This window comes from Xenopus laevis, chromosome 6L, assembly GCF_017654675.1.
Source record: "Xenopus laevis strain J_2021 chromosome 6L, Xenopus_laevis_v10.1, whole genome shotgun sequence".
Taxonomy (NCBI): Eukaryota; Metazoa; Chordata; class Amphibia; order Anura; family Pipidae; genus Xenopus; species Xenopus laevis.
In genome coordinates, this window is record NC_054381.1 from 3810959 (window position 1) to 3832014 (window position 21056).

The following is a 21056-nucleotide window of genomic DNA, read 5'->3' on the forward strand; positions in this document are numbered from 1 at the left end:
GGAAGTAATGTGCAGAGCAGCATTGGTATTATTATTATTATTATTATTATTAACATGTATTTATAGAGTGCCAACATATTGTGTAGTGCTATAAAATAAATGTGTTTATACAAAGAAATCACATGAATTACATACATATAACATACAGAGTTACATAATGACCAGTACCGCTACAAAAGATAAGAAAGGTCCTGTGCAAAAGAGCTTACAATCTAAAGGGGAAGGGAATGAGACACAAGGTGTGGGAGCGGCAAGATCAGAAATAAGCAGGTGAAAGAAGTAACATATGATATTACATTTGGTAGCTAAACAGAGTGAGGGGAGCATTCTCTTAATACGTGTGTATAAAAGATATTTTGAAAGCAGAAAGGTTGGGAGAAAGTGGGACAGACTGTGGGAGAGAATTCCAGAAGAGGGAGCAGCCATTCTCTCATCTCCTGAGCTCAATCCAGAACTCAGTCTCCTCCTGCCTGTCCACTATCTCTACTTGGATGTCACAACACTACCTTAAATTAAACCTCTTTAAAATGTAAATTCTTCTCTTTCCCCTAAATAACATCCCAGAAGTATCTATCAGAGCTAACAATTCCACTTCAATCACCCCATCTCCCCAGGCCCGGTGCCTTGGGGTTATCCTAGATTCTGGATATTTGGTTTACATATCTTGCTCATTTGTAGCAATTGCTATTGTTACCCCCAGTAGTAACTGTGTGAATCCTAGTAGACCTGCCATGTATCAGCAATTGCAAAGAGTCACTCCTTCATCTGAGCATCTCCTACTCATCCTCATGGTTCCATTCTGTACATTATAATGATCTGCTAAACTGGCGGCTCATGGGACAACCCAAGGGATTATAACCCTCGTCCTACTCAACAGCTGCACAATCCTTTTATGATCAGCCCATTAATCTGAAACAATGGGACAGCTAGTGTTGCCACCCGGCCGGTATTTTACCGGCCTAGCCAGTAAAACACCAGCCAAGACCGGGGCCGGTATTACAAGTTTACCGGCAATGTAGCTGCCGGTGAATTTGTAATATACCTAAAAAAAAAGCCTGTGGCCTGCCCCCAGCCTGCTCCAAACGTACCTTTTTTCCTGGGCTTCTTGCCAAATTCAAATGTTTGGCACCGCCCCTTTGATGTCACAACCAGCCAGCCAATAGTGTGTCAGGGTCCTGCCCCCTTTATCGTCACGGCCCCGCCCTTTTAACCCCACCCCTCCACCTGCTGGTAAAGATTATTTTAAAAGGTGGCAACCCTAGGGACATAGGCTGTGAGTCTCAGGAACATGGCCTTGGCAGAAGGTACCGCACTGTATCTTTTGGGCTAGATAATTCTCCTAACTGTAAAGAGTTGGGCGCCACTGACTGTAAAGTTTGCCCATCATAAGCTGAAACCATTTTATAGTATATAGTATAAGTAGTGTTTAGATTTAAATAGCAAACTACATCAGTGATGCTCTAGCACTTTTTTATTTACCACATCAGCGACCCATATAAGGTTCCTCTCAAACATCTCTTGTGTCTTTGTAAAGGGTAGTTTTTTTTTTTTTTTAAATGTCTTTATTTGCACCAAACAAACATTACAGAATATCAAAATGAAACATGCCAATGCCCTCAGGAATAGGGTAGGACAAAAAGGCAGGGGGTGCTCTGCACACATTTTTCGACCCCCCCAGCAAACAAGAACATACAGAATTTGCTCCCTTGCCCTTAACAATGAATAAATTACAATACAAGCCTTCCCCGGACCCCCTCCCCATCATTTCACCTCAGCCTGTCAGGGAAAAGGTTATCAGGGCCATCCCAAGTGTTTCCTTATAGTCGCAATGACCTTAAAGGCTCCCTCCCCGCTTGCTCCTCAGACATGTACCAAGTGGTGAGCCGAAATACGTAGGAGATTTCTAGTTGTCTGGTAGGGGGTAGTGTTTGTACATATTTGGACCAAGTAGCAAAAAAGGTTGTCACCCTACCCTCCTTATTGAGAGCGGCCTCCAGCCAATCCATACGGTAAGCAAAATCGGGTTTCACGAGCATCATGTCTAATGAAGGAGGCAGGTTGGAGATCCAACGGTGTAATATGGCTTTTCTGCTAACTGCTGAAACAATGTTTGCTAGTTTCTTGTCTATCTTTGAAACTTTTGTTGTATCGCCAAAGATAACCCAGAGTGGAGTGAGACTTATATTGATATGCAGTGTTCGTTTACAATAGCGGATAAATTCATTCCAAAATGGTGTAATCCGAGGACAGGACCAGAGGCAATGATTAAATGTCTGCTTTCTGGGCCTGGCACTTTGGACAGGCATCTGACTCAGACCAACCCACTCGTTTTCGTAACTCAGGGGAAAAATACCCTCTAAGCCATATATTCAAAAACATTACATGGAAATGATTTGAAATAAGCACTGACAGAGATTTGACATGCAAGGTAAATAGTTTATCTCGCGTAAGGTCTGGGATTTGTTGTAACCATTTCCCTACACCCCTCTCTCAAAGTCCCTGTCTGACAATGGAGCTTTTAAAGTTCTATACAGCAGAGACATAGAAGGTCGTATTGTAGCAGACCGAAATAGATTATCAATTGCATTGTCGACTTCCTGAACTGCAATGGCACGACTCACTACCTGCGTATAGTGTCTAGCTTGTAAGAGAAAAAGTCCCAGGCCACCAGGGGATATCGTTCTTTAAGTTCTGCTAATGAATAAGGAATCATTGGGGTCTGCATAAAATGTCTGATTTGCGTGAGCCCCTGTACTGCCCAAGCTTGAAATGGAAATCCATTGTAATTATTCAAAAATTGTGGATTGCCTAGAAAAGGTAGGAAAGGGGACAAAGAGGGAGAAATAGACGTGCTGCTCGCCAGGCTCTAATTGTGGTATATAGCCGTGGATTATCCTTAATTATCTGTGGTATTTGTCCCTCCCTTATATGTAAAAGAGAGGCCAGAGAGATATTTGGTATAAAAGCCTGTTCTAAAGAAGGCAGTGCACAAAACTCTCTATTGTTGACCCAGTCTGCCGCAAGCCAAGTTATATGTCTGAATATCTGGGAGATTTATCCCACCCTGGGACTTGAGCTGCTGGAGTTTATTTCTGCTGATCCCAGAATGTTTACCACCCCAGATAAATTGACTAAGCGCTGTGTTCAACCTAGTCAGATCTTTACGGGTAAGAAATAGTGGGAGCATTTGCAAAAAATACAACAAACGAGGGAACCATATCATCTTAATTAAATGACATTTTCCTAAATAATTCAGTGGTAATTTGGACCATGCATTAAGTTCGTGGGTCAGTTTGGTAATCAAGGGGGAGATATTCAAAGTATACAGTGTGTGGATTTGTGGGGGGGTCAAAACGCCCAGAAATTGTATTGCCTCAGTGGCCCACTTAAATGGAAAATGGCCTTGCCAGGTGTTTTTCAGAAGGGGATTGAGGGGCAAAGCTATCGTTTTAGCCAGGTTCACTTGAAATCCCGCCACCCTCCCAAAGGTTTCAATACTAGATATAAGGTGAGGAATCGCCACTGACGGGTTGGTCATGAATATCAATATATCATCCGCAAAGTTGCTGTGTACCAACCTGTATCCCCTGGAGTGCTGGGGAGGTAAGCAGTATCCGCAAGAAGGGATCCAGCGCAGTAAACAGTAATGGTGAAAGTGGACAGCCCTGTCCGGTACCTCTTGCAAGAGCGAGTGGAGATATTCATTAACATAAACTGTAGCCTGAGAGGGGCGGTATAACAGTGTAACGGCTTTTATAAAGAGAGGTCCAAAATGCCTGAATTTAACTAATCTAATCAAATGCGAATGAAACACACTATCAAACACCTAATCGGCATCCAGGTTAAGCAAAAGTGTTTGTGAGTTTTGCTTCTGGGACTCAGTGATTATGGCTGCAATAGCGGAGCGTATTGCTTTTACAGATTGCCTATTGCGTGTGAAGCCGAGTGGTTCCGGTATTATAAGGTCAGGAAGAATATTCTGCAATCGGCAGGCCAGCAATTTAGTAAATATTTTGTAGTCATGGTTAAGTCAAGCGACTTAATTGTATCACTTATCTCCTGTTCAGAAAAGGGTAGTTTTCAAAGAAAATCATTCTGTAGAGGTGAATGGTTTCTCTCTAGTGTGAGTTTTTTTATGGACACAAAGGTAATGCTTTGAAGTAAATCCTTTTCCACATTCTGTACAAATGAATGGTTTCTCTCTAGTGTGAATTTTTTTGTGTAAATGAAGGCGATACTTGGAAGTAAATCCTTTTCCGCATTCTGTACAAATGAATGGTTTCTCTCTGTTGTGAATTGTTTGGCGGTGGCGGTTAAGGATGCTCTTTGCAGAAAAACATTTCCCACAATCTGTACAGGTGAATGGTTTCTCACCAGTGTGAATTCTTTGGTGCGCTCGAAGTCTACTTTTGTCAGTAAAAGTTTTCCCACATTCTGTACAAACGAATGGTCTCTCTCCAGTGTGAGATTTGTAGTGGCGGTTAAGGCTGCTCTGAAAAGAAAAACTTTTCCCACATTCTGTACAGGTGAATGGTTTCTCACCAGTGTGAATTCTTTGGTGCTTTCGAAGTCTGCTTTTGTCAGTAAAACTTTTCCCACATTCGGTACAAACAAATGGTTTCTCACCAGTGTGAGTTCTGTGGTGGCATTTAAGGGAGCTCTTTTCAGAAAAACATTTCCCACATTCTGTACAGGTGAATGGTTTCTCCCCAGTGTGAGTTCTTTTGTGTATTTCAAGGCTTCCTTTTGCAGTAAAACTTTTACCACATTCTGTACAGGTGAATGGTTTATTTTTATTATGACTTTGTTTGTGTGCGTGAAATGCGTATTTTGAAGAAAAACCTTTTCCACATGTACAAGTGAATGGCCTCTTTCTAGTGTGAATTAGTTCATGTTTGAGAAGGGCGCGCTTTTCAGTAAAACATTTCCAACAATGTGTACAGGTGAAAAGATTCTCCCCTGTGTGAATATTCTGGTGTGTGCGTAGATGCGACTTTGTAGTAAAACATTTGCCACATTCTGTACAGGTGAATGGTTTCTCTCTGGAATGAGTTCTCTGGTGAACACGAAGTTGCCACTTTCTAGGAAAACACTTCCCACATTCTGTACAGCTTAATTCTTTTTCTCCGGCGTGAAATCTCAGATGGTTTTGAAGGGAGCTCTTTGCAGTAAAACCTTTCCCACATTCTGTGCAGATGAAGGGTTTCTCTCCAGTGTGAATTCTTTGGTGAATTTTAAGTTTTGCCTCTTGAGTATATATTTTCCCACATTCTGTGCAGGTGAACGGTATTTTAGCAGTGCCTTTTAAAGAAACATTCTCACTACATTCTAAAGAGGTGAAAGGTTTGTCCTCTCTGTGCTTTTTTATGATGTGTCTATCCAAACCAGAATAGTAAGAAAAACTTTTATCACATTCTGTACAAGTGAATGGTTTCTCCCCTGTGTGAACTCTCTCGTGATTTGTAAGAGCGGTTTTGCGAGTAAAACATTTCCCACATACTTTACATTTGGGAGCTTTCTCGTTCGAATGAATTGCCTGATGTGCGCGAAGCTTTTCCATGTCCGGAAACATTAGTTGACATTCACTACATGCATAGGGCTTGCATTTGTGCTTCATTACATGGCACCGTTCATAAAAACATTTCCCACATTTTTTACAGGTGAATGGTTTCACCCCGGTGTGAGTTTTTTCATGTATGCGAAGGGATTGAGTTGCAGTGAAACTTTTCCCGCATTCTCTACAGGTGAATGGTTTCTCCCCGGTGTGAGTTCTTTCATGTGCGTGAAGGGTGGACTTTGCACTAAAGCTTTTCCCACATTCTGTACAGGTGAATAGGTCCTTTCCCATGTGAATCATTTGGTGAATTTGGAGTCTTCTCTCTGTAGTAAAGCTTTCCGAACATTCTGTACAGGCAAATTGTTTTGTGTGGATTTTCTGGTGTCTGAGAAGGTAGTGCTTTTTCTTAAAAGTTTTCCCACATTCTGTACAGGTGAAAGGTTTCTCCCCTGCGTGGATTCTCTTGTGTGTAACCAAACTAGGGAATAAAGAAAATTTTTTCCCACAATCTGAACAGCTGTATAGTTTCTCTCTGGAGTGGATTCTCTCGTGTTTCCCACAGAGGTGGCTGAGAAGATGACTATTCACAGTGAAGGTTTCACCACATTTATAGCAGATAAAACCATCGAGTCTTGTTAAGCAATCGCCAGATCTTGTGCCGGACTCCCAGTCAGTCTCTGGTTTGGGCAGTTCAGAACTGTGCTCAGCCTTCATGTTCCCACCTAATAACAACAAACAGGAGAGAGCGGAAGGGGAATATAGATCATCTGTAAGGAACTGGTATAACAAACATTAAGGTGTTCTTAAAGGGGACATAGAGCTTTTTGAAAATCCCCTTATCATGTAGGAAATGATAAACAAGATATGGCACCTGATTCTACAAAACAATGATTAATTATAATAATCAGTATTACTGGTCCATTTCTCTTGTACTGGCTGATTTCTCAGCCCATTGCATTGTATCATGTCAGACCTGAAGAATTGGAGTTTATGGTTTCTGTGTGAATGCAGAGCTGTGATTGGTTGGCACATGTTACTGTGCTGATATCAAATACATGTCATGTGACATAAGCACCATGGGTCGCCTTCCCCCCTTGGGTCCCACAGGGAATATCATGGTATCATTTTCTACAACTATCCCGAGCTTTATGCGTTTCCTCTGCCCTCTTTTTTCATTGGTGGGTCTTTAAATACTGATTTTGTGTTGTAAGTGATCAATCTTATGATTAAAAGCGTAAGGCTCTAGATGGTTGTTTGAATAAAGATTTTTTACTACTTTTTAACCAACTCATTTTTGGTCTGATCTATACGTGGCTTCCTAGAGTTCCCTAAACATCTTGTTTCTTCTGTTTATGAATTGTCTGCTCCCCTGAGCTGAGGGTCTGGGGCAGGAGCTCCTGGGCCATCATTCTACTTTGGGGAGTTATTCTGCTACTATCGGATGCTCTTATGCTTACACATATACATTTGGGGTTACTATCATTTTCTACAACATCATGATGTGGTACCAGTGTGCATGTCCATTTCTCTTTTGCACCCAGACCTGGAGGCCTATAGTTGCACCTCTGCTTCTCTTTGTTACATGTCCTCCAATACAGGGGTCATTTTGTTGCCCAAACTGAAATCTGGTGCCATATCATCATTATTGCCTTTATAATGAGGCCAGTTCATTATGCTCCCCTCTTCCTGTTCCCAAATCTTCTATTATATTGTGTCAACACAAAGGGGCAAATTCACTAAGCGCCGAAGCGCCTAACGCTAGCGTAAATTCGCATTACTTTGCAAATTCACTAACGGACGCTGGCGTAACTTTGCTAGTGTTACTTCGCACCCTTACACCTGGACATTTGCGCAACGGACGTAACTACGCAAATTCACTAACGCGCACAGTGTACTGAACGCTACCTTTTACGCCAGACTTCCTTCGCCACCTCAGACCAGGCGAAGTGCAATAGAGTAGATAGGGATTGCTTCAAAAAAAGTTACAGTTTTTTTTTAAGTCCCAAAAAACGCTGGCGTTTTTTCTATATTATGGGTGTTAGGCTGAAAACAATGGAAAAAATGTTTGGGGCTCCCCTCCTTCCCCCCTACATTTCCTAACTCATGGCAACTTAACTATACAGTGGGCACATGTGTAGGGCAAAATAAACATTTTATTTGCTGTTTTGAAGGTTTCCCAGGCTTGTGTAGTGCTGCTACATATACCTCCATTGTAACTTCAATTTGGCGCCGTATGCAAATTAACCATCGCTAGCGTAACTTTGCTTCGCTTGGCGAATTAACGCTAGCGCAACTTCACAACCTTACGCTTCCCCTGAGGGCAACTTCGAATTTTAGTGAATTTGCAGAGCGCTGACGAAAATACGCCTGGCGAAGTGCGGCGAAGCGCAACTACAATTCTTAGTGAATGTCCCACAAAGTCTAATTTGTATTAATGACAGTAAGAAACATTCCTAGAGTAAATTAAAGTAATTGCACTAATACAGAGATATGATTCTCTGTACTTGTTGGATTTAGGCTGCTTTCCACCCCATGGTCAGACAGTCGGCTCAGCTTGAACCCAACTGAAAAGCAGGTTGGAGGGTTTGTACACTGTACTGACCACTGTGAACTAGAGATAGTCATGTTCTTAAAGGAGAACTAAACCACCCATACCATAAGCCCCCCTTAACTGCCTGCCATTACCTCCACAAACTGTGTATTAGTCAAAAAACAACCCCTTAAATAAATCTGACCCTAAAATGCAGAGCAGCGCCTCTCCAGGGCACCATCTTCCCCTTTGTATTCTTTCAGGGCTCAACGTAAATGAAGCCTGAGGGAGCGCGAGCAGTTGGGCCAAGTCAGGAATCAGTTTCAACTGCGCATTCGAAAATAGGCGTCGAGCCCTGAAAGAATACGAAGGGGCGGGAGATGGTGCCCTGGGGCTCAGCTGCTCTGCATTTTAGGGTCAGATTTTTTTAAGGGGTTGTTTCTTTACTAATGCAGAGTGTGGGGAGGGAGAGGGGAGTGGGGGCAATGGCAGGCAGTTTAGGGGGGCTTTTGGTACAGGGGGGTTTAGTTCTACTTTAAACTTATAATATCCTTATAATTTACAAGAGGGGGTACTTTATTCACTATACAAACGGACTGTAGATCTTTACATCTCAATAGCAATGGATGTTATTCTACTGAAATCTTTCAAGCCCCTCTTAAATGAATTTATAGAATCTGCCATTAGAATATCACTGGAGCATTCCCCAAACTCCCTGTTCTCAATGTGAAGAAGCCGCTACTCTGCTTCAAATTAAAGTTCACTTCCTCGGGTTTAAAGGTGGCATTTATTTTATTTTCTCTGTAAAAAAGATCCCCCAATGTTGTCTATAATAACCTCCAAGCTAATTGTAAACAGTAATCATGTCCCATCGCAAGAAACTTTTTTTCCAGATTTATTTTATTCTTTTCTGCAATGGCCCTTCATTTTTAACATTAGATTTTCAGATTACTTACCCAAACCAGATAGTAGAGCTGCTGAGCTTTTAATTGGGGTTTGATCATCTTCAGTCTCCGCTTCTTCTTTCACTTTCTTTATCTGTAATATTTCTGATTCAGCCAATGGGGAAGCTGTCAGTAAGGAAGAGACAGGGGTGAGTAAAGCTGGGAGTAAGGAAGAGACAGGGGTGAGTAAAGCTGGGAGTAAGGAAGAGACAGGGGTGAGTAAAGCTGGGAGTAAGGAAGAGACAGGGGTGAGTAAAGCTGGGAGTAAGCAAGAGACAGGGGTGAGTAAAGCTGGGAGTAAGTAAGAGACAGGGGTGAGTAAAGCTGGGAGTAAGGAAGAGACAGGGGTGAGTAAAGCTGGGAGTAAGGAAGAGACAGGGGTGAGTAAAGCTGGGAGTAAGGAAGAGACAGGGGTGAGTAAAGCTGGGAGTAAGGAAGAGACAGGGGTGAGTAAAGCTGGGAGTAAGGAAGAGACAGGGGTGAGTAAAGCTGGGAGTAAGGAAGAGACAGGGGTGAGTAAAGCTGGGAGTAAGGAAAAGACAGGGGTGAGTAAAGCTGGGAGTAAGGAAGAGACAGGGGTGAGTAAAGCTGGGAGTAAGGAAGAGACATCCTATTAATAGAGGAACGTTACTCACCGGCCCCAGGAACGGGATCCATTTCCCTCTTTATTGTGTCCAGAGGATCCTCAGTGTCCGGCTCTTCATTCTCCCATTTCCCCTCTAACCTCCTTGTTTCCATCTCTGGAGAACCTGACAGCAAGGAACACAAACCCACCATATAAAGCTGCCTGTGGGGATCCCCCCTCTCATATCACTACAATAAATACATGTTGTACTGGGACCAGTTTATCCCCCAGTCCCACAGTCTCCCCTCTCTATCAGTCCCTGCAGCAGGATTAACCCCCAGTCTCCCCTCTCTATCAGTCCCTGCAGCAGGATTAAGCCCCAGTCTCCCCTCTCTATCAGTCCCTGCAGCAGGATTAACCCCCAGTCTCCCCTCTCTATCAGTCCCTGCAGCAGGATTAACCCCCAGTCTCCCCTCTCTATCAGTCCCTGCAGCAGGATTAACCCCCAGTCTCCCCTCTCTATCAGTCCCTGCAGCAGGATTAACCCCCAGTCTCCCCTCTCTATCAGTCCCTGCAGCAGGATTAACCCCCAGTCCCACAGACAGTACAGCGGCAATTAAAGAAGGAGGAAGAAGGAAAATTACCTACCCAGCAGGCCAGGGACACAGGAAACAGGAAGTAGTTACAGGAAGGTTCAGCCTTTCCCTCTATCAGGTCTGGGTACAGAGAGAAGCACAAAGATCTCACTCCTCCCCCTGGGAAGGCAGCTCCGCCCTTCAGCCAATGAGCTTGTTTGGTTTGAGACCAATGAAATGATTGTGTGTCAGAGTTGTCCCTACTGCACAGACACGGCCATGTTGCTGGTGGGCAGATGCTAATCAGGAGAGCTGGCAGTGCAGGGTCAGTCACACGTGGGCACCAGATTAGAGACAAATGGGATTTGAGTGTCAGTTAAAGGGATGTGTCTGATGAGTTTGACTGTTTACTGGTTGTTATTGAACAGCGCTGGACTGGGGTGGACAGGCCACACCAGGTTGATGTTGTCTCAGGGCCCCACACACATATAATAAATGGCGCGTGTATAATTAGTATTGGGCTTTGGTCTAATTGTGCCCAAGTCAGGATCACACACACATCCCCCCTCCTCGTCTGCAATTATTGCCCCGTTTCTCCTCACTATATAACAAAGGTGACAGGACGAGTCACAAGGGGCTGCAGTGGTGGAATGTGAGGAGCTGGGACTGGAACTGATCTGCTCTCAGTCAGCACTGAAACTGACGACACACAAAACTGACAACACACAAAACAGACACACAAAACTGATACACAAAACAGACACACAAAACTTACAACACACAAAACAGACACACAAAACTGACACACAAGACTGACACACAAAACTGACGACACACAAAACAGACACACAAAACTGACACACAAAACTTACAACACACAAAACAGACACACAAAACTGACACACAAGACTGACACACAAAACTGACGACACACAAAACAGACACACAAGACTGACACACAAAACAGACACACAAAACTGACACACAAAACAGACACACAAAACAGACACACAAAACAGACACACAAGACTGACACACAAAACTGACTACACACAAAACAGACACACAAGACTGACACACAAAACTGACGACACACAAAACAGACACACAAAACAGACACACAAGACTGACACACAAAACTGACACACAAGTCTGACACAAAACTTACAACACACAAAACAGACACACAAAACTGACACACAAGACTGACACACAAAACTGACAACACACAAGACTGACACACAAAACAGACACACAAAACAGACACACAAGACTGACACACAAAACTGACTACACACAAAACAGACACACAAAACAGACACACAAGACTGACACACAAAACTGACGACACACAAAACAGACACACAAAACAGACACACAAGACTGACACACAAAACAGACACACAAAACTGACACACAAGACTGACAACACACAAGACTGACACACAAAACTGATGACACACAAAACTGACACACAAGACTGACACACAAAACTGACGACACACAAAACTGACGACACACAAAACTGACGACACACAAGACTGACACACAAAACAGACACACAAAACAGACACACAAAACTGACACACAAAACAGACACACAAAACTGACGACACACAAAACAGACACACAAAAGAGACACACAAGACTGACACACAAAACATGTATAATTCTGCAGCCGCTCCACTTTCTCACTCCTCTCGCTCCCCAATGAATTTCCCCGCAGGACACAACAAGGGGAGGGGCACAGAGACAAGCGGGGGGAGGGGCATTAGAAGCTGTAACAGCCGGACTGACAGTTGAGGAGACAGGACTGGTCTCAGGATAATCAGAGAGAAGTTGTCTGTGCCCATTGCCCCATCTTTACACCCTAAGCACATACCTCCCCTGTGTGTAACAGACTCATCTGATAATATTGGGAATGTTGTCAGTGTAGTTGTGAGATACAGTTCAGTTCCTTCTCACCCCAATGCACTGCCCATACAGCTTTCTTGTACTGCCCCCAAACTGCATCCACTGACCAACTGCAAATATTTTTACGTAAATTACATTTGAACTGAGGATGACTCGTAGCTCAGCCGAGCGGCTTATTAATGGCTATTTGGTGCTTTACATTATGTGCCATTTACTAAGGAGGACATCGGAGGGTCTCAATGTGTTGCAAAATATTAATCCCCCAGTCTTTTAATTCTTTAAGCAGTGAGTGATATGGTTTTCATTTCAGCCATTTCTATTCACTTCTGATAAAGGTTAAGAATGAAAAGAATTTTAAAAAATTAAAAAAAAAAAAAAAGGTGCTTGACTGAGACCCCTGACACATGCACTTTAGCTGACGGCTGGGAATAGACTTGTTTGGCCACTTATGGGGCCCTTCATTTTATCAACTCCCAAGGACTGGACTGAATATTTTCATAAGGAACTGAAATGTCCACTTTGCCCAGCGTGACGTGTACTAGAGTTGTTGTACAGCACCGGGGGGTCTCGAGGAACTTCATTTCGTCTCTACTATGTACTTTATTTACTGTTTATGGCTGAAATGACAATAAAATCCACTTGACTTGACTATAGAATGAGATAAGCATAAGCTTCTCTTTCTGGGTCAAAGAATGACCTTTACAGCTCCCGATTTTAGCCACTAGGTGGCACTACACTAAAGCAGGGGTCCCCAACCACTGGGCCGTGGGCTGTGCCAAATCTGGCCACCTCCAGTCCTGGCTGCAGTTTATAGCTGCAAAAACAATGAAAACGCCCCAATTACTTGCAATCCCAGATCCCTGACACACCATCGTTATGACAAAACCAAGGAAAAATTCTACTGATTGCAACAAGGACCAAAATACTGTTTTGACAGTTTTTTTTTTTTTTTTGGTACACTTGAAATGAACCCATGCATCAGCCACCAACCCAGTCCATGGAACAATTGTCTTACTTGAAACTGGTCCGTGTTACAAAAAAGGTTGGGGACGGCTGTGTTAAAGTATATAAGCTGAGCACACGTGTGCTCTGAGGCCATTTTGTAGCAGCCCCTACCTGAGCAGGCAGGAAAGGTCTTGTGGAACCTAGATAGGTCAGATATAGTAAATGGCGGCTATATTTATTAATAGGTCACTCTAGGATTTATAGACAGATTAGGACTATTTAGCTGAGCAGCCTGAAACTCCATTAAGAAGTGTTAGTGGATTTAGGTTCCCAGGTGCATTTCTGCCCCAAAGTAGGGAACTCAGTGTACAGACTCAGGGAAAAGGAACGTATCTCTGGGCTCCACTTACAATAAAGCCTGAAAGCTGGGAGTGCCTTTTTATAGGTTGATTTGTTCTCATTGCTCTGCCTACAGGGATATATGCCGACCGATGTTGAGTGCGTATACGCTGTGAGTGTAAATATATGCCTTACTACCATATACACCAACATCCCGGTCACAGCTCTCTTTTGCCTATAACAGCCTCCTTTCACTTTCGGAGGAGCCCTCCATTACTTGGATGCAGCCAGGTCTTAATGTGAGAGGAGCAGGGAGAGAGTCTGGGCAGACAAGGGAACCCAATGTGTCTAGAAGGGACGGGGGGGAGATAGTGTAGTTGTGGAACAAGCAGGGTCAATACAGACAGTGCGGTACAATATCAGGAAGCAGAAGCGTAGTTGAGGTCACAGGTCGTAGTCGTAGTCAACACCAAATAGTAGCGTGGTACAAAATCAGGATCCGAAGAATGGTCAGTAACAGGCAGGGGTCAGTACAGGCGGTTAAAGGAAAACTATACCCCCAAACAATGTAGGTCTCTATAAAAAGATATTGCATAAAACAGCTCTTATGTAAAATCTTGCTTCATGTAAATAAACCATTTTTATAACAATATACTTTTCTAGTAGTATGTGCCATTGGGTAATCATAAATAGAAAATTGCCATTTTAAAAAATAAGGGCCGCCCCCTGGGATCGTAGGATTCACTGTACTCACAAGCATACCAACAAACTATACATGTTAGGTCACATGAGCCAATTAACAGACAGAGTTGTGTCTTTTGCTTCAACACTTCTTCCTGTTACAGTTAGAGCTGCAGTATTTCTGGTCAGGTGATCACTTCCTGTTACAGTTAGAGCTGCAGTATTTCTGGTCAGGTGATCTCTTCCTGTTACAGTTAGAGCTGCAGTATTTCTGGTCAGGTGATCTCTTCCTGTTAGATTTAGAGCTGCAGTATTTCTGGTCAGGCGATCTCTTCCTGTTACAGTTAGAGCTGCAGTATTTCTGGTCAGGTGATCTCTTCCTGTTACAGTTAGAGCTGCAGTATTTCTGGTCAGGTGATCTCTTCCTGTTATAGTTAGAGCTGCAGTTTTTCGGGGCAGGTGATCTCTGAGGCAGCACACAGACCATCACCAAATGGGGGTTCAAGGCAAGAGATGTAAAAGGGCAATACCTACTTAAATATATATTCCAGTTTGGTAAGATTCTTTAATATGCCACTTAATATGATATGAACTATCTGTTGCTTAAGTGTTCATTTTGGGGTATAGTTTTCCTTTAAACAGCAAGGTCATGGACAGGCAATGGTCAAGGACAAAGATCAGACAATATAAGCACACTCAGGAACTATGGAAATAGACCTACATTGGTTGCGGGCCCTTTAAATATTTTGTGCTGAGTGTGATGATGTCAGACTCAGCGCTCGCATCACAAACCCAGAAGTGGTGGGAACATGGCAGACGTTCCCTTTAGGACATTGGAGAACAACATTCAACAGTTTTTTAACAATTCTTTTATTAATTATAAATGTGTACATATTATTACATTTTTTTGCAAATTTTCATTTGTTTGCTGTACAACATATTGTAACTTAACATTTCAATCACAACTAAAATAATAAAGAACTGAATGTAAATGATCACCTTCTTACATATGGATGCTGTCTATCCACCCTTGACCTTCTGAGAGTGTATGTTTACTGTATCATTCTATACTTACTGTATCATTCTGTACTTACTGTATCACTCTGTACTTACTGTATCACTCTGTACTTACTGTATAATTCTGTACTCACTGTATCATTCTGTACTCACTGTATCATTCTGTACTCACTGTATCATTCTGTACTTACTGTATCATTCTGTACTTACTGTATCATTCTGTACTTACTGTATCATTCTGTACTTACTGTATCATTCTGTACTCACTGTATCATTCTGTACTCACTGTATCATTCTGTACTCACGTATCATTCTGTACTCACTGTATCATTCTGTACTCACTGTATCATTCTATACTTACTTACTGTATCATTCTATACTTACTGTATCATTCTGTACTTACTGTATCATTCTGTACTTACTGTATCATTCTGTACTTACTGTATCATTCTGTACTTACTGTATCATTCTATACTTACTGTATCATTCTGTACTTACTGTATCATTCTATACTTACTGTATCATTCTGTACTTACTGTATCATTCTGTACTTACTGTATCATTCTATACTTACTGTATCATTCTATACTTACTGTATCATTCTGTACTTACTGTATCATTCTGTACTTACTGTATCATTCTATACTTACTGTATCATTCTGTACTTACTGTATCATTCTATACTAACTGTATCATTCTGTACTTACTGTATCATTCTATGTAGGGGTTATAACCAGGAGAATGTTGGCATTTGCCTCTTAGAGGGGTTCAAGATCCACCAAGGTGTAAGGGGGGTTAAGGGTTAATGCCCCGCCGTCACCATGGCAACCAACCTTCACTGGAACGATGAATATCCACACCGATGTAAAATCACAAAATGAAGAACTTTTATTGGAAACACTCCACAATATCCATTAACATTTGTACAATCCAAACACAGTCCCATGGGTGTCACTTACTCCCTTTCTTGCAGAGCAATAACTTCCTTTTACAAACCCCTCACACGAAATCACTGGAGACACAGGAACACCCCTTTCCAAGGCGACTTACCACCTTCCTACTTCAGTCGGGCTGACACCACAGCAGTGCACCGCTGACCTTTTAGGAATTGTCCACCTTCTGGTCCTACCAGTCCACCATACGTCCTATGTCCCTCTGGCTACTCCACATAGGATTTCTCTTGCCCCTCCTTCAGGATGTTCATGTTCCCCCTAACACTCCAGCCCTCACTGGCAAAGCCTTGGCTCCTAAGCCACTTACTCCTCGTTGGGGTCTTGGCTACTCATTCTAGTTGTCCACTCACTATCTATAGTACCTAGTACTTTTACTGTAGCCCTATCACTATCTACTTTTCTTCAGAAGCATCCACTGACCACCCATTAATGTGTTTCACCCCTTTATATACTATCCCTAATTAACCATCCCCTTAACATTCACTGTGCATGTGCTTTTTACATTTCCCTATCATGTACTGTCCTCACTGTAGTACATGTGCTTTTCCCCAGGTCACCACATGAAACCTTTACCATTCACTTGCATGACAACACTGCCACCTTGTGGTAAATGTTACACATTACACTCTCCAAAACATTTAACACTTTCTTTTCAAATTCTTTTTATTGAGTTTACAATAAAATATGAATAGTTTACATATCTTTTTGATAATCACAAGCGTATGGCTATGCAGAAACACGTATATGTAATTCAAAAAGAATTTGTACAATATCAACCATACACATAGGAACAAAAAAATGTTAAAACAAATACAAATATATAAATATAAATAGACCTGTACTTTCCATATAGCTCAAGCTTTACAAAATAAAATTGAAGACTCAGTCAAGAAGATTTAGATAAGAAAAACAATGCATTTTGTGAAAGGTCTCAGTCTTTAAATAAAATAACTAGTTTTCATCATCTTTCCCCATAAGTTTGTGAATGAATTTTCTTTTAGCATCATTAAGAGTTGCAATATAAAAAGACCATCTACGTTCAATCCTATTCCTCTGAGATAATTCATCAACTCTGTATCTAATGACCTCTTGGATACAGAAATTGTACAAATATGAAAATACATCTTTCAACTGTGGAGAATCATCTCTAATCCAACATAAGAAAATAGATTTCCGGGAAGCTACCAGGACTAACCAGCAATAGTCAAATATTTCGCTTGATAAAATTTGTTAATGAAATTTTATTTGCCTCCAAAAAGGAATCCTTCAGACCCAATAAAGCAAAATGTGGACTTAATACAATATCTGACTTAATAGACTTTTTAATAAAGCAGGTAACATACTCCCAAAACTGTTTAATAAATGGGCACGACCAAATATAATGAAAAAAATCAACATTTTGCTCTCTACACTCAGGACAATAGGAAACGTTCAGAGAATCAATAGAGTTCTGGAATAGTATTCCATATCCAAGATGAGTAAATCGATAATGTTGATCTCTCCAACCCTGAGAAGTTACATATTTCCTGACATTTTGGAAGGATCTCAAAAGGTCTTTAGATGTTACACTAGTTTCCAAAAAGGAAAGTCCATTTAGCTGATGAATTGACAAATGGATCTTTACATTTAACACTTTCAATCACTTACATTTTTACAGCACTCACATTCACTTTACTACATACAATACACTTTTTCATACACACAACTCAATCACTTTCTTACATATATTTCAAACTTCTGTGGACAACCTGTGAGCTTATAGAGGGGGGTGGCTTTATCAATCATTGGGGCAAATTCACTAAGATGCAAAGTTGCGCCAGGCGCAACTTCGCCGCTCTTCGCCGCACTTCGCCAGGCGAATTTTCGCCAGGGCTCCACAAATTCACTAAAATCCGAAGTTGCGCTCAGGGGTAGCGTAAGGTTGCGAAGTTGCGCTAGCGTTGTTTCGCTATATAAAGTGAAGTTGCGCTAGCGAAGGCTAATTTGCATACGGCACGAAATTCAAATTTCAATGGAGGAACACGTATCTGCACTACAAATGCCTAGAAAACCTTCAAATCAGCCAATAAAATTTTTATTTTGCCCTACACATGTGCCCACTGTCTAGGTAAGTTGCCATGAGTCAGGAAATGTAGGGGGGAGGAAGGGGAGCCCCAAAAAATTTTCGATCTTTTTCAGCCTATCAGCCATCATGTAGAAAACACGCCAGCGTTTTTTGGGACTTAGAAAAAAAATTGACTTTTTTTGAAACAATCCCTATCTAGTCTATTGCGCTTCGCCAGGTCTGAGGTGGCGAAGGAAGTCTGGCGTAAAAGGTAGCGTTCAGTACACTGCGCAAGTTAGTGAATTTGCGTAGTTTCGTCGCTAGCGAAGATTCGCCTGGCGTAAGGTTGCGAAGTAACACTAGCGAAACTACGCCAGCGTTCTTTAGTGAATTTGTGCAGTAGCGAAAATGCCAAACGCTAGCGAATTAACGCTAGCGTTCGGCGCTTCGCGCGTTAGTGAATTTGCCCCATTGCCTCCCAGGTTGCTTGGGACCAGCAGCAGACTTCCAGTGTATTGCTATTGTTTGTTTAGCAGACAGACTCAATATGATCAAAGTTCTTTCAGCTTTTAGGTGAGGTCCTGAACCTGGTTGAGCAAAATTACCAAGGGGTCCGGTGGAAGGACTAAAGCAGTTTTATAACATTCAACAGTTTAGTGGGTGCACAGGCATAGGAACTGTGAGGAGAATTCCCCTAATACAATACAGGTGAGTTATATTATGGAACATTAGCTTCCTGGAATAGCAGTACATTTGCCTGCAAACTACTCACCTCTCCTAGTGCTAGATGATGTTTCTGAGAGGTGTTTATATGTTATTAAAGGGATATTGTCATGGGAAGAAAATATTTTTTTCAAAATGAATCAGTTAATAGAGCCGCTCCAGCAGAATTCTGCACTGAAATCCGTTTCTCAAAAGAGCAAACAGATTTTTTTATATTCAATTTTGAAATCTGACATGGGGCTAGACATATTGACAATTTCCCAGCTGCCCCAAGTCATGTGACTTGTGCTCTGATAAACTTCAATCACTCTTTACGGCTGTACTGCAAGTTGGAGTGATATCACCCCCTCCCTTTTCCCCCCAGCAGCCAAACAAAAGAACAATGGGAAGGTAACCAGATAGCAGCCCCCTAACACAAGATCTAAGAACAGCACTCAATAGTAAAATCCAGGTCCCACTGAGACACATTCAGTTACATTGAGAAGGAGAAACAGCAGCCTGCCAAAAAGCATTTCTCTCCTAAAGTGCAGGCACAATGTCAGGAAGGCTATTAACATCTCCAAATGGCTCAACGGACCCCTGACATTGACTTGTACATGAACTCGGCAGGTTTTAAGTGGCAAATATTCGAATTAGAACCGTTTCTGTGATACATCTCATATTCTAATTTACATTCAAATAGGGGGATTTTTTGAATTTACTTCCTCCACACCGTTGTGAGGGCTCATCCCCTTGAGAATTATAGGTCTCACCTGGAGCAAATATTGGGGTGCCGCTCAATTTACAGTAGCCTTACAGATATTTTCAATGTAACTTTCCATTCCTCTCTGCAATTCCACCACACTAACAAATAAACTGAAGTGCTGCTCCGTAGCCTCACCCTCGACAGCAGCCACTTTCTTACGTCTCCGCAGTGTCGCAAAACAATTTGGTATCTCGCTGCATAAATTAACTGCACTTCTGTAGTTCCGGATGCCACATATAACTGAAGCGCTTTATCCCGGTCCATTTCTCTCTCGTGTTTATCAGATGAAATGCCACAAACAGGTCTGTCTCTGATCTGTCCAAACTCACAAGACTTTGCTTTCTCTTTTTGTGAGTTCAGTCGGGATATTAACCCAGTGTTCGTCCTGTGCAGTTTATTATTCCACGTATTCCAAGCAGCGTCTCATTGTCACAGATACTCAGAGTATTTACACAGTGTGTTTCTTGCTGTTGCTCATTCATCTCTACATGACGTTAATCAGAATATTTACAATGCCGATTTTCACTATATTAACATTGTTTGTCATCTGCACTTTATTGCACTATGTTGGGTTATTAACACTTTTTAGTTTGAGCAATTATATATATATATATATATATATATGCCTCTATGTCTACGATTTCTCACCCAGTTTGTAGTTTATTTACATTTTTATTGATTGATTTGCTCTGGTGCAGCGCATAATCCTTGGGAAAAGATCTTTACTGCGCATACACCTAGAGGCCCATTCATCGAAGGTCGAATTTGGAATTCATGTGAATTTTTTTTAATTAGAATATACTCACAATTCGACAGGGAGGTTATTTAAGAAAAAAATGGAATGTCTCATATGCGATTGAATGGTTCTGACCCTAAATTTGAATCGTATTCAATTCATGCAAAACATATTTTTCTCCCGAAAAAAACTTGAATGTCAGGAAGGCTATTAACTTCTCCAAATGGCTCAACGGACCCCTGACGTTGACTTGTACATGAACTCGGCAGGTTTTAAGTGGCAAATATTCGAATTAGAACTGTTTCTATGATACATCTCATATTCTAATTTACATTCAAATTTTTGAATTCAGATTTTTTGAATTTACACTATTTGACCCTAAATCTGCCCCTAAATCTGTCTATGGTACAGGGGATGCCTGGGAAACGGGGAATATGGCAGCTATCTGCCCCAAATAAAATTACCCCAGTCCATTGTACTTTTTAAAGGAGAACTAAAGCTTAACTAAAGAAGTAGGTAGAAATGTTGTACATGATGTTTTGTGCTTCTGTACCAGCCCAAGGCAACCACAGCCCTTTAGCAGTAAAGATCTGTGTCTCCAAAGATGCCCCAGTAGCTCCCCATCTTCTTTTCTGCTGATTCACTGATTCACATGCTCTGTGCTGCTGTCACTTACTGAGCTTAGGGAGCCACTCACAATATACAGTACACATAGAATAGAAATGTCACAATATAAGGCTGATTAGTAATTAATACACATAATTACTACAGTGCAATTAGCATCTCTT

At 41.8% G+C, this 21056-nt stretch overlaps 2 protein-coding genes across 4 annotated transcripts in view; both read right to left on the bottom strand.

Moving 5' to 3' along the window:
- znf214 (zinc finger protein 214) overlaps positions 1-21056 on the bottom strand; it is a 210501-nt gene that overhangs the window by 113651 nt on the left and 75794 nt on the right.
- Positions 1431-10914, bottom strand: znf84.L (zinc finger protein 84 L homeolog). 3 transcript variants are annotated; one of them, XM_041566853.1, is made up of 4 exons: positions 10245-10912; positions 9667-9780; positions 9044-9157; positions 1454-6279 (listed from the first exon to the last, which is right to left on the bottom strand). In XM_041566853.1, exons 2-4 carry the CDS (start codon positions 9767-9769, stop codon positions 4091-4093), a joined length of 2406 nt encoding a protein of 801 aa, XP_041422787.1. In that variant the 5' UTR covers positions 9770-9780; positions 10245-10912; the 3' UTR covers positions 1454-4090. The 3 variants fall into 3 exon arrangements, with proteins under 3 accessions (XP_041422789.1, XP_041422788.1, XP_041422787.1); XM_041566855.1 differs by lacking the exon at positions 9044-9157 and having other exon boundaries at positions 1431-6279; positions 10245-10914; XM_041566854.1 differs by lacking the exons at positions 9044-9157; positions 10245-10912 and having other exon boundaries at positions 1431-6279; positions 9667-9820.